The sequence below is a fragment of the Cebidichthys violaceus genome, unplaced genomic scaffold (genome assembly GCF_023349555.1).
Source record: "Cebidichthys violaceus isolate CVI_PGR_0920_01 unplaced genomic scaffold, fCebVio1.0.p SCAF_42, whole genome shotgun sequence".
Classification (NCBI taxonomy): domain Eukaryota; kingdom Metazoa; phylum Chordata; class Actinopteri; order Perciformes; family Stichaeidae; genus Cebidichthys; species Cebidichthys violaceus.
Window position 1 is genome coordinate 1,880,600 of NW_027176617.1, and position 21,845 is coordinate 1,902,444.

The window sequence follows — 21,845 nt, forward strand, 5'->3', positions numbered from 1 at the left end:
GCTGTCTGTCTGCCGCTAGCTGTACAGCCCCTCCCCCTCTGACAAGTGTATAAGTGTGTGCGTGTCTGGGAATGGGAGGGAGGTTATGTAAAGGGTAACTGAATCTCTTTGCTGCCTGTCACACAAACTGGCCCATTTGTCTCCCACACACTCTCTCTCTCACACACACACACACACACACACACACACACACACACACACACACACACACACGCGCATGCGCGCATGCATGCATGCATGCATGCATGCATGCATGCATGCAAAGGACCTGCTGAGATATAACTCTTCGTACACTTTGGAGATTTCTCAGTGGGTGCGTGTGCTCAGCATACAATACTGTATGTGCGACAGTAGGTGGTGCTTTCGTCATATGCCCATAGCATGCTTTCGTCTTTTTGCTGTTTGGCTCCTTCTCCCTCTCTCACGCCCTCCCTCCTCCTCCTGTCTCCCTCCCTCCCTCTCGAAGTCACTGCACCATGTTGGATACAAAGAGCTGAGGGTAGCCGAGGACCGGAGTGTGTCACTAGCATGGGAGCTAGGGTAACGTTGCGCAGCAACCTATTAATCAGTCCACTGGGAAATACTGAGGCAAGCAAGTGTAGACGACTTGAGGCTGGGCTGTTTCTGAACTGAATAAGGAAGGGAGCCACGTGAAAACGCTGCACGGCGGAGGAGCCCATTGAAACGCTAATCGTCACTTGTCAGGAGCTGCTTAGCTTAGTCTTGTAGTTGTGGACCAGACACCAAGAGACAGAAAGAGAGACTGACGACGGTGTGTATGACTCTTCTTCTTGTGTGCTCAAATCCAGGGCTAACCTTTTGGAAAGGAGATATTAGGACATGTTACAGGACGTGGGTCGTTGTTGTGTTATTGTCATACCAGTCATGTGTAAGCAATGTGTGTCAACACTGCTCAGTGTGCAGGAGACGTTTGAGGCTATTATTTGTACAAAGATGTTATTTTCGCTGGACTCGTCTGTTATTGGGATGGATCTTATTAACATGCAGACAGTATTACCTGAACATCACGTGGATGAGCTGACGCGGCTTGTGATTCTGTGTGTTTTTGTGCGTTTGGTGCTGAGCATGATGCCAGAAGGACTCTAGTCGTTTGCTGCTGCAGCATCATGCGTGTGACTGGCATGATAGACACACCCACCTGCCGACAGACAGACAGTCAGATAGATAGATAGACAGACAGGTGGGCAGGCTGTCCACATGTTGCTGTTGATGATACTTTCAATTTTACAGCACCTTGCCTGTCTTCAGGTCAAAACTGTGTGTGTGTCATTTCTTTGTCATGATCCTGTCAATGAAGACGATTGCGTCTATATTTCCTAATTCAGTCTCATTTTGATGGATCCAATTCTACAACAATATTTATTTTCTTAGCTTTGTTGTGTATGTTTTGCTCTAACATTTCTTCTTCTCTCTCTCCAGGTTACAGACGTTATTCGCTCGTTTTGATGAAGCCTTGAATTCAGGCAACATGGCTCTCAGCCCGAGTCACGGTCAGTGCCATCTCTCATTTATTTTGCCACAGTTGTATCGGCCTCTGAGAGCCACCAAGTTTAGTCATGTTGTATTGGGTGTGTATTTGAAGTGTTTTGGTGGGTGCTTGTGCGTGTCTGTGTCTGCATGTGCTCTTGTAGCTGTGTCAGTTTGTTGACATGAGCTCCTATAAGACGACCTAAAGGGATTAATGGTTTAGATCGTTTGTCTTTGCGTTTGATTCTGGGTGTGCTGAGCCAGACTTGAGCTGAAGAGGTGTGTGTGTGTGTGTGTGTGTGTGTGTGTGTGTGTGTGTGTGTGTGTGTGTGTGTGTGTGTGTGTGTGTGTGTGTGTGTGTGTGTGTGTGTGTGTGTGTGTGTGTGTGTGTCCAGCATTGTTTGACCATTGACAGTTTTATTGATATTGACGACACCTCCTATGTTTCACTTTGTTTCCACCCTTCAGAATATAGAAGTCGGCACAGTAGCTCTTTTGAAAGTTTACTGACACCTTTTATGTATTGGAATTGTGATTTTCACACTTGATGATGAAGTGTATGTGTGAAAAGTGTTAAATGAATTATAATCCACGAAGTCGTCTCTTTTGGTTGTTGGCAAGAGAAGCTGTTAGCTGAAGCCGTTAGCTCCTCTTGTGCTGTTTCCACCAACAAATGCGTTGTTTTATAAGGATATACCGATCTAACACAACCACAGCAGAGGCTGATGCCTGGTCAGCTGTTGCAGTCTGTTTACTTGGAGGGAGATAGATAGATGGATAGAGAGAGACGTGGAGAAGAGCTCAGGGCGTGTAGTTGCCATGATGCCTTCTCTGGTGGCACAGAGGCATGGAGGGAGTGTTACTTTTAACTCCCTCCTCCCTGGGGTTTTGGAGCAAGGCTTTGTTTTTGGCTCCATGACTATGTTGTTATGAACAAATTCTAATGTGATTTTGCTGTGTATGAAATCACTGCTTAGTACGTAGTAGTGTTCAACAATAAAAATAAAAAATTGGGATAATTTTGACTGCTAGAGCTTTTGAGTTATTAGAGGGAATAATGATTTCTCAGAAAAATATAAAAATGCTTATTGTGATTCTTAGGGATCTGTACCAAGTCTGTAGAATATGCTGCGTAGGCCGTGACATCTCTGCAGCGTGACAATATCTCATTTAAAATGGTATTTTAACACACATTTAGCCTCTAACAAATATTGCACCTCCTGCCATTTATAAATTGTGGAAGGCCATATTGCGGTTTCAACACTATTTTGATAATTTTGCAGCCCTTTTAGGTAGATGCTATCATTTTTGGACTATTTTTTAACTATCACTTTTCATCTATAATGAGAGGACAAATATAATGGGAGTTAACATTGCAACAAAGGGAAAAAGTTAGCAAGAATCTGGTGCAGATGTTCAATAACACATGTAGTGATGAGACTCTGACGAGCCTCCCTGCTGATCTGAAACAGCCTAGAAAGCACAACCACTGCATCTTAAGGTAAATCCTTTAAAAACTCTTCGTAATCTTACTTTATGTGTTGATCGCATATCCAAAATCCCTGAGTAAATGTGAGGTGAAGGTGGCAACAGATGCGCTCCAGCTTGAACTTAGCTGCATGCCTGACTATTTGGCTTCGGTACTTAAGTGTCTCTCTTTTGTAGTTCTCAGCTACTGCAGCTTGTCTCTTGGTTGTTGTATTCCCAACACCTGCCAAGGTGGGCTGCAATTAATTATTTGTTTTCATTGTCGATGAAAAGAAATGTCAGAATTGCTGATAACTGCCCATCACAATCTTCAGAAGCCCAAAGTTTCCTCTTCACAGACTTGTTTTGACTGACTCGCGTTTGGCACTCAAAATAAATCTACTACAAGATGGTAGCTGAAGGTGTTTTTCTGTCAACACTCCCAAGAACTTACTAAGAATTCTCACATCATACGATAAAACACACTCTCGCAGATTACTTGCCCTTGCCCCATATCTCCTTTAGGCCAGCACTTGGTGTTTGCTGTGAAAGGTTTAAGGCAGCTGTTGCTGAGAGAACAGGAGAGGGGAAGGAAGCAAGGAGGGAGGGATGGAGGAAGGGAGGGCAAAGGATTGAGGGAGGAAGCTGACAGAGCGCTGTGCGCTGTGCCTATCACGGCCTCTCCCTCATTCATCACAACGGAGACACAGAGAGAGATTGGACAAATGAGAGAAAAGGAGATCGAGGAGAAAACAAAGGAGACAGACAGAAGGAGACGAGCGAAATCAGACAAAGACAACAGCAAATGTCTGTCCATAACACACTGTAGCCATGGCAGTGTGTGTGTGTGTGTGTGTGTGTGTGTGTGTGTGTGTGTGTGTGTGTGTGTGTGTGTGTGTGTGTGTGTGTGTGTGTGTGTGTGTGTGTGTGTGTGTGTGTGTGTGTGTGTTTAATCTTATCCGACCCGACTGTGGATGCTGGCACTTAGACAAAAGCTTGTCAGCATATGGTTTTAGTTTGAAATCAGCTTAAAGTCCAAGCACTTTCACCCCAAGTGCACTTGCTCATATGTAGGCTAGATTTAGTGTGCGTGTCTGGATATACAGTACATGTGCATGTGTGTGTATCCTAGTGATTAATTGTTTTGAATATATAAAATAGAGATGGGTCATATTACATGGAACAGTAGCCCCACAGTTACCCAAACTAATCAAATGCTCAGAGTTAATATTCTGTTCTTTGGTTTATATATTAAAGAACACATTTTCTTACAATTCTTGCTTCTTGACATTTTCCAAGTGACCTTAAAAACAGAATAATACTGTGACTCTACTGTGAAGTAGCCTCACATACTACTCTACCCTTTTCTCTCCCACTTAAACTTAAACTCTGTTGCAGTAATATTGTCGTGTGTGTGTGTGTGTGTGTGTGTGTGTGTGTGTGTGTGTGTGTGTGTGTGTGTGTGTGTGTGTGTGTGTGTGTGTGTTGGCAGCCTTTGTGTTTCTCACTCTCACTGTCAGTGGACAGACGGTTGAGATTAAGATAAGGTTCATTATAGCTCTCTCTGTTTGTCTCGACTTCAGCCTTGAAGAGTGGGTTCCCCACATTAGACCGAAATATCTCTCCGAGTATGACAGCAGAACAAGGCCTTTGTTAAATTTAGATGAAACATGATTAACATGTCTCTTCCCTCTGGCTGTTTTGAAAACAACTCCTCCAAGACTTTCACATTGTGCCGCTTAATGTCCTCTAGTACGTCAGTACAGTTATATACGGACCAAATGATGCCTTCTAATAATATTCACTTTGTTAGTTTTCATTTTTGTGTCATGAAGAAAATTGAGTCCATCCTAAACACTTCTATTTGTCCAACATCAAAAAATCTATGAAGGCAAGACGAGGCAAGGCAAGTTTATTTGTATAGCACATTTCAACAACAAGGCAATTCAAAGTGCTTCACATTAAACCATTAAAAGCATCAAAACATAATGCAAAAGAAAAGGAGATTTAAAAACAATTAAGAACATTCATTGAAACATTAAAAACAGTCATTAAAACACTAAAAAGCTAAAAAATAGAATAATAGTTGCAGTGCAGTTTAAGAAATACAATACAGTAGTATTAAAATGCAGAAATTGATTAATATCCTTGAATCTGCTTCAATCAAAGGCAGCAGCAAACAGAAAAGTATTCAGTCTTGATTTAAAGGAGCTGAGGGTCTCTGCAGACCTGCAGCTTTCTGGGACTTTGTTCCAGATATGTGAAGCAGAAAAACTGAACACTGCTTCTTCATGTTTAGTTCTGACTCTGGGAACAGAAAGTAGACCGGTCCCAGACGACCTAAGGGGTCGGGATGGTTCATAAGGTAGCATCAGATCTGAGATGTATTTGGGCCCTAAACCATTCAGTGCTTTATAAACCAACAGCAGGATTTTAAAGTCAATTCTTTGTTGGACAGGAAGCCAACGCAAAGACCTCAGAACTGGAGTGATGTGATCCACTTTCTTGGTCTTAGTGAGGACTCGAGCTGCAGCGTTCTGAATCAGCTGCAGCTTTCTGATTGACTTTTTACAGAGACCTGTGAACACACCGTTACAGTAGTCCAGTCTACTGAAGATAAATGCATGGACAAGTTTTTCCAAATTGAAATTGAGACATACGTAATCCTTGATATGTTCTTCAGGTGATAGTAGGCTGATTTTGTGATTGTCTTGATGTGGCTGTTCAGGTTGAGGTCTGAATCCATAACTACACCTAGGTTTCTGGCTTCGTTTGTGGTTTTTAACATCAGTGATTGAAGCTGAGCGCTGACTTTCAATCGTTCGTCCTTGGTACCAAAAACAATTACTTTTGTTTTATCTTTGTTTAATTGAGGAAAATTCTGGCACATCCAGCTGTTGATTTGTTCAATGTATTTAGCCAGCCCTTGTATGGGATTATAGTCCCCTGGTGATATAGTTATGTAGATTTGTGTGTCATCTGCATAATTATGATAACACACTTTGTTGTTTTCCATAATCTGAGCTAGTGGAAGCATGTAGATGTTGAACAGAAGAGGCCCCAGTACTGAACCTTGGGGAACACCACATGTCATTTTAGTCAGCTCTGATGTGTAATTAGCTACAGACACAAAGTATTCTCTGTCCTTCAAGTAGGATTCAAACCAGTTAAGTGCTGTACCAGAGAGTCCCACCCAGATTTTTAGTCTTTCTAGTAGTATGTCATGGTCGAAATATGAAGAAATATATGTTCAGGTAACACGACAGAAAAATCATCATAACGTTTTATATATATACTAAAAATACTACATTTTAAATATATTTTGCATGCACCAAATGAAAAGTCTATCCATATAAGCAGCCATTTTTTTCTCATCTCCAGACGTCACCCACGTACGTGACAAGTTGAACAAATCCTTTCTTTCAGACTGATTGTACAATTTCAAAATAGACCTGGTCAACATTGATCAGTTACCTTATTCACATTGATAACTAAATATATTACCAACTTATATGTATTTATGTTAAGCTTGCTTCCTGTGTTTGTGTGTGAGAAGGTAAAGCATCTCAGTGCCGCTGCGCCTTACTTAATGTTATTTGGTCCAGTCTAAAAAAGAAATGTGCTTGTGTGAATGCAAAAACACACACATCTACACACACGCCCAGATATATTTGGTGCCTTGCAAACTGACCATCAGTAGCAGCTTTCATTGCTTGCATAGCTGCGTGTTGACAAGCACTGACGCACACAGACACACACACACTCTCTCTCTCTCTCTCTCTCTCTCTCTCTCTCTCTCTCTCTCTCTCTCTCTCTCTCTCTCTCTCTCACACACACACACTCGCTCGTTCTGCTTCGGTGCGTCTCCGGCTCTGCAAAGGAAGCCGTGACCCCGTTTCCAGGCTAGGCTGGTTGCCATGGCAAAGCTTTCCTCTGAATATTATGGTTTATCCCGACTTGGAATTGGGGCTCAAAGTGTGTGTGTGTGTGTGTGTGTGTGTGTTCATTTAAGAAGCTCAATTTCTCTGAGCTCGGCTGGACACTAAGCAGTCCGTCTCCTCTTAGAAAATCTGGGCCTCAACTTAAAGTGTGTCTCTCACTCTCTCTCTTTCCTCCCCCTTTCCTCTCTCTTTCCTCCCCCTTTCCTCTGTCATTTTCTGCCCCAGAAACAACTGGATGGCTGAAAGTCATACATCTGATCATCCTATCAATGCAAAACTCACAGTGCCAAATCATTTATCCTATAAGATTACAGCCTCTACATTTATGCTGCATTCATTCCTCCTCTTTTGCACTAATTATAGGAACCTATTAATACACAATCAAAAATAATTTTCCCTACTTTACTCCCTTGATATTTTGCCTCGCAGTAACTCTGCTGCTGGCTGGCTACTTGCAAAAAAGTAGTTTTCTCTCAACGGAAAACGTATTCTCCTTGAAGCTTAAATGTTTTTTTTTTGCATCAGCATATTTAGTGTTCTGCAATACTACCTTGTGTAGTCTATTCAGCTGAAGAACGGCTGTGCTGTATTTTAGTCGGTCAATAAAATGTAGTAAATATCGAAGCTGTGCGTTTCATTACTTTATATGCAATAAATAAATGTACAAATGTCAGTTAATTGATAATCTGAGAATTATAATGATTATCCGCTTATAGCGATCGATCGCATGTGATCGCTATAATAGGTTTCCACTGCAGCACTTTTTTGTCCTACATGTCATAATCTTTAGTTGGACACAATAGGTTTCTGCTGTTTCATATTTTAGTTTTCTGTTGACACACACACACACACACACACACACACACACACACACACACACACACACACACACACACACACCTCCTCTAGTGTACTTTGTAGCTGTTGCAGTCGTGATCTTTTTAACAGCTTTTGACCCAGTTGTAGTCATTCTCGTCTGTGTGTCATCCTATGAATGGGACTCTGCACACGGTCACATGGTTCTTAGTGGGAATATGTGACGTTGCCAGTTCCCCTGCAGATTACAGCCGATCAGCACAAACACACACTCTCTGTGTAGTAAATCTGATTCCTCAGAAGATACTCTTACGCTCTTAGTTGAGATTTTCAGCTGTGGTTTGATCATTTCTGCTGCAGCTGATGAGATGCCTCGACATTTTAAAACAGCTAATCTTGAAATCTCTTCATTTTCTTCCTGTTACTGAGGTTAAGCAAGCTTTGCCTGTGGTCAAAATTAGTTGTGAACTTCAACTAACATATCAACACATGTAGTGTTGTTTGTGGTTCAAGACCGATAGTATCAGCTAAACAGAAGTATCTTCTAGATTATTATTATTGTCATTATTAAGCGAGCAAAAGTACAGATTTATATGTGCACCGTATTCACGTTCACCTGTTTTTGTTAGGCAGTATTTTAAGTGGTGGTACTTTCTTGGCTTTACCTTGATTTCAGTGTAGTGTGTGTGTGTATATATATATATATATATATATACACACACACACACACACACACACACACACACACACACACACACACTATAACTCTCTACTCGCCGGAGCCCCGGCGTCGGCCATCAGACCTCTGGAGCTTGTCCAGAAAGCCGCAGCTCGCCTGGTGTTCAATCGCCCCAAGTTCTCCCACACAACTTCCTTTCTCCGTTCTCTACACTGGCTACCTGTAAGAGCTCGCATCCAGTTTAAGACTCTGGTGCTAGCCTACAGGGCAGTGAAAGGAACAGCTCCTTCCTATCTCCAGGCCATGGTCAAGCCTTACACCCCCGCCCGACCACTTCGCTCTGCTGCCTCGGGGCGATTGGTTGCCCCGAGGCCGCTCAGAGGTCCTGGCGGCCGATCGACCCGGTCACGGCTGTTTTCTGTCCTGGCCCCACAGTGGTGGAATGAACTTCCCACTGACGTCAGGACAGCGGAGTCGCTGCCCATCTTTCGGCGCAGGCTGAAAACCCACCTCTTCAGGAAGTGCTACCCTGAGCCTTCCACTTAGCGCTTATTGTTTTAATACTAGCTTGTTGCACTTATTGTATTCGTATTACTTATAGCACTAACTGTTTTTCTTGTTTCTGCCCTGTACTTTGGCTCTGAGTTATGCTCTGCTTCATGCTCTTAGATGCTTGTTTGGAAAAGGAAATGTACTTATGACTTCTGGTGACTAGTAGTTCTTTTGATTACCAATGTTGAATGCACTTATTGTAAGTCGCTTTGGATAAAAGCGTCTGCTAAATGACTGTAATGTAATGTATTATATATATATATATATATATATATATATATATATATATATATATATATATATATATATATATATATATATATATATATATATATATATATATATATATATATATATATATATATATATATATAAATAAGTAAATAAATAAATAAAATACAAAGTTAATCTCATGAATGACTTGGTACTGTTGAGATGGGGAAGATGTGAGGTGACTATTTTATTCTTGTGACACACAAACACTCTCTCCTGCTTGTGACACACAAACACTCTCTGACACACAAACACGCATCCCACTCCTATAATGCAGTGGGATGCTGAGTCCCTCTGTGTTTTTGAGTTGTTGTTTTTTAAATGCTTGAACCACAGAAATAATGTGGTGAGAACAAAGCCGATGCTGCCACCATGTGGTAACGACAGAATTTTATTTTGTTTGTTTGTATTTACTGATCTGTTGTATAATTGTATTTGTCAGTTAGTCTTCTTCTTTCCTTCCATCCGTTTCTCTTTAGAGAGGGACAGAGAACAACAACAACACACTTGTTTCCCTTCCCTCATCTCTCCCTGCATGTACATTATATTTGAGAAGAACTCACACACAAATTAGGGATTAGCATACTGGGTGCATGTCTGTTTTTGTAAATGCCTTCTAATTTGACCACTGATTGATTATTAGATCTGTGTATTCAAGCCAGTCGGCTCCTCTCCTTGTCTCCTCTCCTCTTTCTGACTCTTCCTCTGAAATGGAGAGAGAGGAGGAGGAGGGATATCTCGGCCCATAGTTTCCATGGCAACGTTGCCTGGTACACGGCGAGCTGAGTTCTCTGTGTGTTCGTGTCTCTGCATGTATAGTTGTGGTTGTAGACTTGTTGTTTGCATGTTGTGACATATTGTTCTTGGAGACACTAACGATGCTGGAAGAGCATTTCATCTCCAAATAAACCAGAATCATAATTTATTAAACTGACACAAAGTCTGTTAATAAATAGTGAATACAGCTGTTCTTCACACTAGATTACATATGTGTGTTTATGTGTAACTGAGTTTACTGAACATTTCTGTTTGCTGCTCTGTTCATCTGAGAAGCTGGTCTGCACAGGTCGCCATGGCAACAGCATGTGTGCAGTCTGCTCACTCTGTGTGTCCCTCCTGTGTGTCCCTCCTCTTTCTCTCTTGCTCTCTCTCTGTCTCCCCCTCGTCTATCTCTCTCACTCTCTCTCCTTCTCTCCCTCTCCCTCCTCTCCAGTGTCTTTGCTCTGCCCTTCACCCAGTGGCATTTACTCCCGTGGGGTCTGACTACAGACAAAAGGAGGAGATGTAAATCCTGCAAACAGTGATGCTCATCAATGCTAATGCTGCGATGCATGACCGAGTATTGCTATTGGACCCTTATGGGTTTAGTTAGAAGGCAATTTAATTCACTAAACTGGTATCAGATACTGTAGATTCATTCAGTTCTATTACTGTCTTTGTGTTCTAATGTACCTGTTCACATCACAGTTGTTTTTCAGCATGTGTTCGGTATGTACGGTCTGCTTCATAATGGTGCTCATTATGCAAAGAAGGGTCTTATAGTCCTCTTGACCCTTCAACTTTGACTCTGATGCTGCACCATAGCAGTTATTTAGAAGCCAGCTTTGCAAGATGAAAACAAAAGTATCATAGGATCTGACAGGAGGACCGAACATTATTCAAATTTGATTTTACATAACGGGATGTGTGTTGAATGTGTGTATAGTATATACAGTGTAGAGTAGTTACATGCTATTTATTCATTAATTTTGTTCGTTTGTAATTTTGTTCCCTTTTTTATCTATATGACCCATATTTTAAGACGAGGCAGCTAGACTAGTCAGTCACCTGACTTTATTCCAACTCAGCATGTATTTTACTTTCTGTGCACCAGACTAAATGCCAAAAAATCCCCAAAACAAGTCAGGAGTGAAGATGGCTGCAATATAGGCCTGACAGAGGTTCACCAGGAAACGTATCAAATGTCTGCTGATGTCTTTAAACTGAGGACTTGCCTGTAAAGGATTTATATTGTTATAGTGTATTTGATTTAAAAGGTCTGTGGTTTCTCCACTGCTCATCTGATGTGGATGCAACTCCCTCAAATGAAAGCTGGAAGTTGGCACTTGAACCTCCAAAGTAATTATTTCATTTTAATCCAGTGTAGTGGACCACAGAGTCAAAACAACCAAAAAAATCACTGTCCTCACACTCACAGTGTGTGTGTGTGTGTGTGTGTGTGTGTGTGTGTGTGTGTGTGTGTGTGTGTGTGTGTGTGTGAGTGAGTGAGTGAGTGAGTGAGTGAGTGAGTGAGTGAGTGAGTGAGTGAGTGAGTGAGTGAGTGAGTGAGTGAGTGAGTGAGTGAGTGAGTGAGTGAGTGAGTGAGTGAGAGAGAGGCCTCAGTTGGAGGGGCGTGGCCTCACCCTCCCCACACAACCTCCTTTGATCATTGCTCCATCATCTTTTGTTCTTTTGTGTATGTGAAGAGGGAGAAAGTGAATGAACCTCATCTCAAGTAAATGTAGCAACATAAAAGGTGTGTTAAGAGGTTGTTGATAACTGTACTTGTGTGTGAAAAAGAGGCTGGAGGGAGTGTGTTGTCAATGGTAATGCATTTAGGGTTGGTTGGTCTGGCAGGGACACCGAGAAACCCTGTTAATATTCCTAGGGTGTGTGTGTGTGTGTGTGTGTGTGTGTGTGTGTGTGTGTGTGTGTGTGTGTCCCTTTCACTCCCTTTACACACACTCATAGTCCTGCCTCCACGCTGGCTGCAACACTATGATGTCATCTGTGGTCTGATTGGCTGTGAGGCTGCTGAAGGAAGGAGGAGAGATGTTGGGAGAGAGGGAGAGAGAGAGAGAGAGAGAGAAAATGCCGGCACTTGTATGGGTGTGGGGAGTTTTTTGGACAGCGGTGTGAGGTGTGCGTGTGCAGCTTTAGCCGAACCATGAAGTGTGTGTGAGGTGTGTGTGTGTATGTGTCTTTGGGTACGGCTTGGAGAAGAGGGGGGACCTTAATACCACGCCCTCCCAGAAGCATGAGGCGACTTATCTGCCAGCGGATCTGTGACTGTGAGTGCTGTGATGGACTTGGGTGTGTTGGTGTGTGTGTGGTAAATATTGTTATGTTATGTGTGCTACTTTACATGTCTGCTTAACATTTACTGAGCTTGACAATAACCCTCTGCAGTCACTGAACATATAGCTTGTGTGTACATAAACATACACACATGTCTGTCAATTGGGTTTGCATGTCGACTGTGTGTGTGTGTGTGTGTGTGTGTGTGTGTGTGTGTGTGTGTGTGTGTGTAGGTGAGTTTGATGTATGATTCAAGGTGTGGGGTGGTGGCTTTGGCGCATTTCATAAACGGCTGGTTGTCAGAACGACTGGTGCGTGATTGCATTCCTATGCCAACACTGTCATTTCCACAGTGTGTGTGTGTGTGTGTGTGTGTGTGTGTGTGTGTGTGTGTGTGTGTGTGTGTGTGTGTGTGTGTGTGTCATATTTAGTAGATGCATGTTCAAAATGCTGCATTGTTGTTGCAAGCGTGTGTCTCAAGTTTCCCTGCTAGCTTTGTAGCTAGCTCAATCTCTGCTAGCATGCAGATTGAGGGTTTTTGGGCTGCAGAGTTCTGCAAGTCACTGGTTGCTCGGGTGGACATCTTGATCATCGTCTGTGTGTCTGGGCTCTAAGAAGCGATCATATATATCTGTGTGTGTTTTCCTTTGTCTTCCAACCAGATATGTTTGTAATTAGTATTGATTTAGTGATTCCTGACTAAGCATTCTATGGCAACATCCTCCTCTGTTCTTTGCTTCTCGTCCTTACTTTTCTTTCAAGCGTTCAGTGTCTTTAAATGACCACAAGCTTTGATGCTCAACATAAAAGGGGAAATAAAGGATCTGAATAATTCATATGTTTTTATTTAATATTTTAGAAACCAGATTTCAACATACTAATTGTGAGAGTAGATGAAGAAGCGATAAATAAAATCCTTGTTCCTGTGTGTTTAGACTAGTTATTTGCTTGATGATAATGATCAGTAACAACCCTTCCTATGTTTCCTAGTACTTTGCAAAAAGTTGCCTGCAGGGTGGATGGTAACACTCTTCTCTCCATGCTCTCCTCACAGATCGTAGTTTTGAAGATGACGACAGTGTGGATGGGAATCGCTCTTCCTCAGCCCAGGCTGCCTTCAAGGTCCCAAAAGTTCCCAAGAAGCCCGCAGAGTCCTCTGCTGCACGTCGGCCCAGCGCCACCGGGGGCAAGCTTGGTATTTAACTTCCTCTACCTTTACACACAAACAATGAATACAGACTCTGATTCTGAAAAGAGATGGTGAGCGAATGAGGTTTATATAATTCATACATGACGCGTAGACTTGTGGCTCCTGATGGCTACTTTCCTGCTGACAAATTAACATTATTAGTATCATTACAATTTGCAAGCTTTACTTTTATTTATGTGGAAGTCACCATAACCAGTTTTTCAGTGTGCATCACATGTCTATAAGTCAGAATTTTGTTATTAGAGCTTTCAGCTGTAGTTTTCTTTTGTACAGATAGGAACTTATATGACTGGTAGCAAACTTCCAAGCTGGAATTACAAAAGTCAAAATACAAAGCAGGACCACTAATAACAGAATTTATATCGGCCATTGTTGTAATATTTTAAGACGTTAGCGGTCTACTGGCTTGGTGCCACTATGAGTTTGTCTTATTAATTCAGGCGGGACATTATAATCACATTGTGTTTAAATTAATTCCGAAATATTTTTAAAGTTACTTGTATTTTCTAAAATCTTCTTACAAGATGATTTGAAATGAACACACAGTTTGCAGTTTGAAACTGTGTTTTGAGTGTGAAGTAAACTGAACCTCAACCGCGGTGTCTGTTCCCTTGCGGCTCTGCCTTGTGGCCTAAATGCACATGTAACACTGAAGTCATTTAACCCAAAAGATAGAGCCCTGAACCCAAAACCTGCCCTGCTAAACTGTTACCGTCCTCAGTGTAGGTCACATTATTTCCAGGAAGAGGCTGCAGCCTTCTGTCTAAAGGTTCTCTGACAGTATATTGCTGCTGGTCACCCCATAGAGACAGACTATTGGGGCTGTTAGATGACATGGCCATCCACGGTGATGGTCTCTCTGTGTCTCGTCAGAAATCTGATACACTCTGATGTTCTTATCAGCCTCATATCTGTGGTGGACTCTGCAGAGACGGTTTATCTCCTCCTCTCTGTCGAGTCTTCTTTCTGCTGTCGATGGCTGCACGGTTAAGTTTGCGCCGTCTTAGCGTGTATTGATTTTTGCCGTCTCTTTCTCTCTATCGAAAGAAAGCTACGTTCCCACGACCATGCAGTCAATTTCCTGCTGTTGCATCTGTATCAACAATGTCAATAATGCATGCATGCATGCATGCATGCATGCACACACACACACACACACACACACACACACACACACACACACACTAACGTGTTTTACAAGCAAGCAGTCTGTCTGAGTCCTGGTACGTTGCTGTGTTGGTTGGAAACACAAGAGTGTGATCTTTAGTCACTTTGGATCATTACAGTCTTATTGATCGTGGAGCTGCTGTTGGAGGCTGAAGTCAAGGGCATGCTGGGTATTTGTTTTTCCTTACACTGAACAACGGGTCTAAAGCCTTGATCTTACGTTTAATGTGATGAAAAGGAAAATACCTGACTCCACCTTTGCTGCGGAATTTTTGATATTCAATCGTTATTTTTCTAAGGTTGCAGCTGGAAACATTTCTGTCATTTAGTTTTTCATATTCAGGAATTAGTTTGTCGAGCTTTCACTGTATGTCAGACTAGTTTCCACGCTGAGAGGCCCGCTCGTCTGTATTTGCATTTAGATGACAGTACGCCCACACACACTGGCAACAACCGACAGAAGAACGATATTTCAATTTTGCCAAAAACTGGCAGAATAAACAGTCTCGAGCTTGAAAATAAATCTAAAGCCATATCTGAGAGGATGAAGCACCAAGGTGTGACTTCTCTCCAAGGACAAGGTGGTTGCTTTATGTCAGCAGTGTACATTGTTCTCACACTGCTGGTCAATGATCATATTTCTACATTATGATCTCCCAAATCTGTTTGTAAAAGTAGCAAAATACTGTGTCACTTAATATAAACATTAAATATTCTCGTCCTCTCAGCTTCTCCTTGCTCACTTTCTTCATCATTCTCTATGCTTTTTCTATTTTTTCCTTTTGCTTCCTTTGTCTCGTCTTTCCCCCTCCTCTGTGCTTCCTGAGTAAGGAGTTGTAGGAGGTGTGGTCCACAGAGCATCCAGCCCCCCAGAGAAATATGATTGACGGGCCCATTAAAGCCAGGAAGTCCATTAGAAACACAGGCAGCGCCCACTGACCTAAATGTGTGGGTGTGTGTGCGTGGGTGTAATTGGAAGTGTGTGTGCGTGTGTTTTTGTGAGTTAAAACAGAATCACAAAACTAACCAGAAGAGAAATCTGAAGGCCGACATGCTTGTTGTATAAAATGCACAAACATACACAGACATGTTCATTAATCCACTCTGTTCTGATTTTCTAGTATCCAAGGAAAGTGCAGGGGGAGTGGATGAAGAGGACTTTATTAAAGCCTTCACAGATGTTCCCACGGTCCAGGTACAGCAGCATAAATAGACATTCATCCCCTCTGATAACCAAACTAGAAAGGCTATGAAGGCCAGACTGTCTGAGACTTTTATCTGTCCTTCACTTATCTTCTCTCCTGTTCTCCTTCACCGTGTCTCGCTGCAGATTTACTCGGCGAGGGATCTTGAAGACAACCTGAATAAAATCCGTGAGATCTGTTCTGACGACAAACATGACTGGGACCAGAGAGCCAGCGCTGTCAGTATTTTCACCTTTAACGCACATACTTTTTTTCACTTATATTAATAAAGTTACCTTTTTTTTTGACACCACTGATGATTGTTGGTGTCTTTTTGTTGTTGTTTTTTTGCTTCTTGTAACAGATGAAGAAGGTCCGCTCACTGCTGGTGGCAGGCGCAACCAGTTACGACTGTTTCTACCAGCATCTACGGCTGCTGGACGGAGCCTTCAAACTGTCCGCTAAAGACCTGCGCTCACAAGTAGTGCGAGAGGCCTGCATCACTGTGGCGTGAGTGTTGATGACAGATCCAGCTGTTGGCGAGATTTGTAGTGAGAGGAAAAACAAAATCATGAGAACCTGTACAACCCCGGGCTGTGTACAAAACCTCCACTCATTCACTACTCCCTGTATAACTACACTCTGTAGTTTGATTCTTAGGGAACACTTTTATAACACGTGGCTGTTGTGTGTTTTGGTAGCTACCTTTCATCAGTGCTGGGGAATAAATTTGACCACGGAGCGGAAGCTATCGTTCCCGTCCTGTTCAACCTCATCCCCAACTGTGCCAAAGTCATGGCCACCTCCGGTATGTTGGCCATTCGCATCATCATACGGGTGAGTTTTTGAGCAGAACAAAATTATAAATTCTTTGTGGTCGGTGTTACTGCTGTTGTCTGATTGTTGGATTATTCTCCCTTTCACATCTTTGACACATCTCCTCACTGCAGCACACCCACGTCCCCCGTCTCATCCCCCTGATCACCAGCAACTGCACATCCAAGTCTGTGGCTGTTAGAAGGTGAGATTAACAACGGCTGCTGATGTTGACACGACAGCGATAAAAAGGCCTTGTTTAGTAGTAGCTTTAAGGTCATAAACAACCTTAATAGTGCTGTTAAGTAATGTGTGTTAATGCGAATGATAAAAATGTGTCTTCTCCAGGCGCTGTTATGATTTCCTGGACCTCCTGCTACAGGAATGGCAAACCCACTCTCTGGAGAGGTGAGGGTTGATTCTTAGAATGTTTTAAACCTGTTTTTTTACTTGTTCAAACTTAACACACTTCTTTTTTGTACATCTGTGGTTCTCCTTTTGCAGGCACACGGCAGTTCTGGTTGAGAGCATCAAGAAGGGAATTCGAGATGCAGACTCAGAGGCCAGAGTGGAAGCACGCAAGTAAGACATTTCTGAAAATGTAATTACATGAAAGACGAGTAGTGTTAAATATCTCACCGCCTTCCTTTTCCCTTCTGAATCCCTTGATTCCTTTCTTTTACCTCCATCATCTTTCCCCCTCACCCCTTGTCTCTCTTCATCTCTCCTCCTTTCCTTTCTCTATTTCCTTCTGCGTCCTCTCTCAGGGCCTACTGGGGTCTGAGGAACCACTTTCCAGCGGAGACCGACGCTCTCTACAACTCGTTGGAGCCGTCGTACCAGAGGACCCTTCAGTCCTGCCTGAAGAGCTCTGGCAGCGTGGCCTCTCTTCCCCAGAGCGACCGCTCCTCGTCCTCCTCTCAAGAGAGCCTCAAGTAATCAAACGCTCAGCTATAATATATCCTCGATAGTTCACTTTATCCATCAAGGTTTACCTTAAGACTACATTTCAGTCTTGAAAATGAAGATTGGTGTAATTTTGGCAGGAACCATTTTGAGAAATGTTTTTTTTAAGGCCCCCGTGTGTGGACGTACTGCTGCACATGGATCAAATCTCCTCAATTTACTTTCCCTTTTCTCGTCCAATCTCTTATACTGTGACTTTTCTGCTGCATGCATCAGGCAAAAACAGCTCATTGTGATGGATGAAAGATAAAGACAAACTCGCCAGTAACTTCATCCACCAGTGTTAACGCTTTGCAGAAGTTAAACAAAGAAAGAGGCGGTTATCCGGGGCATTTTTAGTCTTTGTATTTGTCATTGTTTTGCCTCCTCTGCATTGTATTTCACTGGCAAACTTGATACCAAAACAAGCTGAATATATAGCAAAGTAGAAAGACATGCTTTCCTGCCACACCAATTTATAGTTTGTACTCGTACTGTAAGTGAAAAGTGTGGACACTTAGAGTTGGAAGTCTGGCTGAGCCTTTAGAGAATAAGCAGCATTACAGTAAACATATTTATCATGAGCTATTCTATCTTGAGTTATTTATATTAGAAAGCAAATCATATGTTAGAGGAAAAATGAATATAATCAGTCAACTAGATTATTGATTAGAATAATTTAAACTGTGGAATAAATGTAAACATGCTGGCTTCAGGGCAACTTACTCAACTGACCTCTGTTTGGATTACCATTAGTAACCAAAATACTTTTCCGGGCGTCTTTTACGCTCAACTTTGTGTTTGTTTACGTTTGAAGATGATGGGCTGAGCTTTTTGGGGTCAAATAAATGTAATTACACTGTACTTCAAAGAAAAATATTTGATTTGCGACCCAGCATTAATTTCCGTTATGTGTGTGTGTGTGTGTGTGTGTGTGTGTGTGTGTGTGTGTGTGTGTTGTTGTGTACTGACCTCTTTTCTCTCCCCTCTGTCAGTCGGCCTCTGACTTCTAAATGGTCAGCAGCTCCAGGGCGAGGTGAGTCAAACACACTCGGACACACACACACGTGCAATCTCTCTGAAACACATAATCTCATGCTCACTCGCTCCTTTGGAAGCGCACACACACGCACACACACACACACACACACACACACACACACACACACACACACACACACACTGTGACAAACATCAGCTCCCACAGAGCCATTTCCCATCATTCTCATTTACATCTGCCTGTGTCTGTATAGCCACATCCTGTCACGTTGTTTTTATGTTACTACACACATGTACGCGCACACACACACACACACACACATGCGTACATGTGTCTGGCTGTTTGTGTACTTGTGTATGGTATCAGTATTGGGTAGTGTGGTTGCCTGCATGTGTTTTGTGATGTATCTATACCCTCATCACCTCCCATCCCTTCTCCAACACACTCCTCCTCCTCCTGTCCTATCAGTCCCTTCGGGTTCAAAGGGTGGGGCGTCATCGGCCTCCCTGCAGCGATCCCGTAGTGACGTGGATGTTAACGCAGCAGCAGTCGCTAAGCACCGGAACGTCGGACAGACCAGGGCGGCAGGGCGCCTGCCCCCTGGCTCCTACTCCTCACTGGGTAAGGGTCCTGTCAGTCCAGTTAGACGAGTCATCAGACAGTGCAGACGTCGGTCTGAGGAGTCGTCTCAAGTCAGCTCAGAGGTAGTGCTTCTAAAGCTTCGGACAGGTTGAAATAAACATTATCCTATAAACGCTGGCCACATTTACGGACGATGGATCCACACACTCTCTCTCCTCTCCTCTCCTTTCCTCTCCTCTCCTGCTGCCTCCTCATTGCCTGTTGATGTGTCCTTTACATGTTTTGGTGTGAATATCGTCTGTGTGCATGGTCTGTTGTTGTCTCTCTCTGTCTTGATGTTGACCACTGCATCTGCTCCCTTTTTACCAGATGCTCTGTAACTAATACAGACTGTGCTCCTTTCTTCTCTTGTGTCTCTTCTCTTGTTTTCTGTCTTTCATTCTGAATACTTTTTCATTATTTTGTGTTTCATTTTACTGAAACTTTCTGTTTTGATCTTTATTTTCTCTTTTTTTGGACTCCCTTTTCCTTTTGTGTCTCTTACTTTTAATAATCATTTGTATCAATCCTTCGTTTTTTGTTTCCATTTGTTTCTTCCCTTTTCTTTCTCCCACCCTCTCTTTTTCTCTCTTTCTCTCTCTGCCACTAAAGATGATGCCTCTGATAAAACGGATGGTAAGATCATCTCACTCTGCTTCACCAGCAACAAGCTACTTATGCTTTTCTTTTTTTCCTTTCTCTTCTTTTCTTTTCCCTTTCCTCACTTCATTCCAGTCCAACAAATCCAATCGAGCTTCTTTTGTTGCAGCGTGTGGCCACAGCGCCCCCTGCTGTCAAATGTACACTACACCCTCATTTGTATCACCTTCCTACTCATCACATCATGAATCAAATTAATTACACATCTTAAGATCATCTGCTGCTTTGCTACAATTTAATCTTGCGTTTAATACAGAAAAGGGTCTGACCAGAAATGCTTTAAAAACTTAGGCATTCAGTTATTGAGGCTTTATTAGGATACTTGGCATGTGTAGGGGTAGTACTATGATACACAGATTAGATTTAATTTATTGTCATTGCACTTAGACACTTGGACAACAAAATGCATTTTAGCATCTAACCAGAAGTTCAGAATTGCAGAGTAATTTACAGAGTATATACAGGATGAATAGTACTACATACTATAGTATATATATTACATACATAGAATGTAAAGGGAAGGTATGTATAGGATATATACAGTATGAAACGTGCAGGTGAAGTGTACTTTTTACAACCTGCTCCCTCTTTGTCTGTCTGTAGGGACCAGGTCAGACAATGGTAAGGTTGTGGTTAGAGTGTGTGTGTGTGTGTGTGTGTGTGTGTGTGTGTGTGTGTGTGTGTGTGTGTGTGTTTTAGGGATGTTCTAGTTGGGAAAGTGGACAAAATTGTGTTCAGGGTTTGTTGACATCTGCAGAGGAATCACCAGGAATCATCATGTTCAAATCCTTGTAGCGGCACCCTCAATTCAAAACGGCACAAATGCAAAATAAAATGTTTTTAGATTGTGCAATTCAACATTGATAGTGCTGATGGTATTCTGGCTTAGCAAATACATAAATTGCAGCTTTAAGTGGAGCGGACGACACTCTGCTGTGGCTGGAGTGAATTATAGTTCTGAACTGTTGCAGTAATATCTCACAGTGACCCACAAAGTGCTGCAAGAAGTTGGTTGATATCTGCATAAAATCACTCAATATTTAACAAGGTGCTGCACATTTGAACATGTTTTTTAAGCTATCAGCTAAATGATATGACTGTACTGTAATAAAACGCTCCAATGCTGGTGTTGATATTGACTATTTATTACCAAATTTATTAAAATCAGTATTTCATGGGTTGAAAATGGCTCAAATTGCCATCAACTGTTTTAAATCAGCCCTTAACCTTTCTGATATAGAGTCGACTGTTTTGGACTTATCTTTGCTGTGAAATTAGTTTGTTAAAAGAAGAATGTTAACGCCCTCTACTCAGTCACAGAGCAGCTCGTGCATCCCTAACCCCTCTCTCGCTCAGACACGGGGGTGAACTTACACTTTAAAGATAAATAAATATCTGAGTCATGACAAGTGATGATAATCCACTGAAGCATCCCTGGTGTTTGTGTCTTGTGTGGCTGAGTGTTTAGTTTAGGATCTGACTTTCGTTCAGCAGCTTCCAGCATTAGTGGCTTGTCGTCAGTCGTAGTGCTTCTTAGGTTCTGGGCTTCATTCAGCTGCAAACTAGATGTGTAGCTAGTGCAGCAGTGTGTTTTTTGTTTTTTTGTCTTACAGTATTTTTCCCTCCACATAATACAGGCCGTGTGCGTACCAAGCAGCCCTTGTCCACCGCCAGCAGCGTGTCCAGCCAGGTAGACTCACGAGGACGCAGCCGCACCAAGATGGTCTCCCAGTCCCAACGTATGTACCCCCCACCCACCCACCCACCGACACACACAGCATTAAACGCAGCTGTGACTGGAACGTTCTGGAAGTCCACTTACCGCACCACACAAACACAGCAACAGAATCGGTGTGTGTGTGAGCTTCTTTGAGAGTGTGTTTATAGTTTCTCTGGCTCCTGTTGTAGAGTATTATTATTTGTTGCCTTCACGGTGACGATAAGCTCTATGTGAATGTTTTTGTGCCTT

At 42.5% G+C, this 21,845-nt stretch overlaps 1 protein-coding gene across 25 annotated transcripts in view; it reads left to right on the forward strand.

Annotated features, from left to right (window-relative positions):
- clasp2 (cytoplasmic linker associated protein 2) overlaps positions 1 to 21,845 on the forward strand; it is a 56,666-nt gene that overhangs the window by 16,510 nt on the left and 18,311 nt on the right. For 11 of the 25 annotated variants that reach the window (XM_068728650.1, XM_068728651.1, XM_068728654.1 and 8 more), the window contains exons 7-21: positions 1,441 to 1,511; positions 13,328 to 13,468; positions 15,772 to 15,845; positions 15,981 to 16,073; positions 16,199 to 16,344; positions 16,536 to 16,671; positions 16,785 to 16,855; positions 16,999 to 17,058; positions 17,155 to 17,232; positions 17,418 to 17,585; positions 18,591 to 18,631; positions 19,064 to 19,216; positions 19,829 to 19,852; positions 20,480 to 20,497; positions 21,514 to 21,615. In XM_068728650.1, coding sequence (XP_068584751.1) covers positions 1,441 to 1,511; positions 13,328 to 13,468; positions 15,772 to 15,845; positions 15,981 to 16,073; positions 16,199 to 16,344; positions 16,536 to 16,671; positions 16,785 to 16,855; positions 16,999 to 17,058; positions 17,155 to 17,232; positions 17,418 to 17,585; positions 18,591 to 18,631; positions 19,064 to 19,216; positions 19,829 to 19,852; positions 20,480 to 20,497; positions 21,514 to 21,615 — 1,376 coding nt within the window. Of the gene's footprint in view, positions 1 to 456; positions 773 to 1,440; positions 1,512 to 13,327; positions 13,469 to 15,771; positions 15,846 to 15,980; positions 16,074 to 16,198; positions 16,345 to 16,535; positions 16,672 to 16,784; positions 16,856 to 16,998; positions 17,059 to 17,154; positions 17,233 to 17,417; positions 17,586 to 18,590; positions 18,632 to 19,063; positions 19,217 to 19,828; positions 19,853 to 20,479; positions 20,498 to 21,513; positions 21,616 to 21,845 lie in introns of those variants that run through there. The other 14 variants (XM_068728655.1, XM_068728661.1, XM_068728672.1 and 11 more) reach the window with 8 other exon arrangements.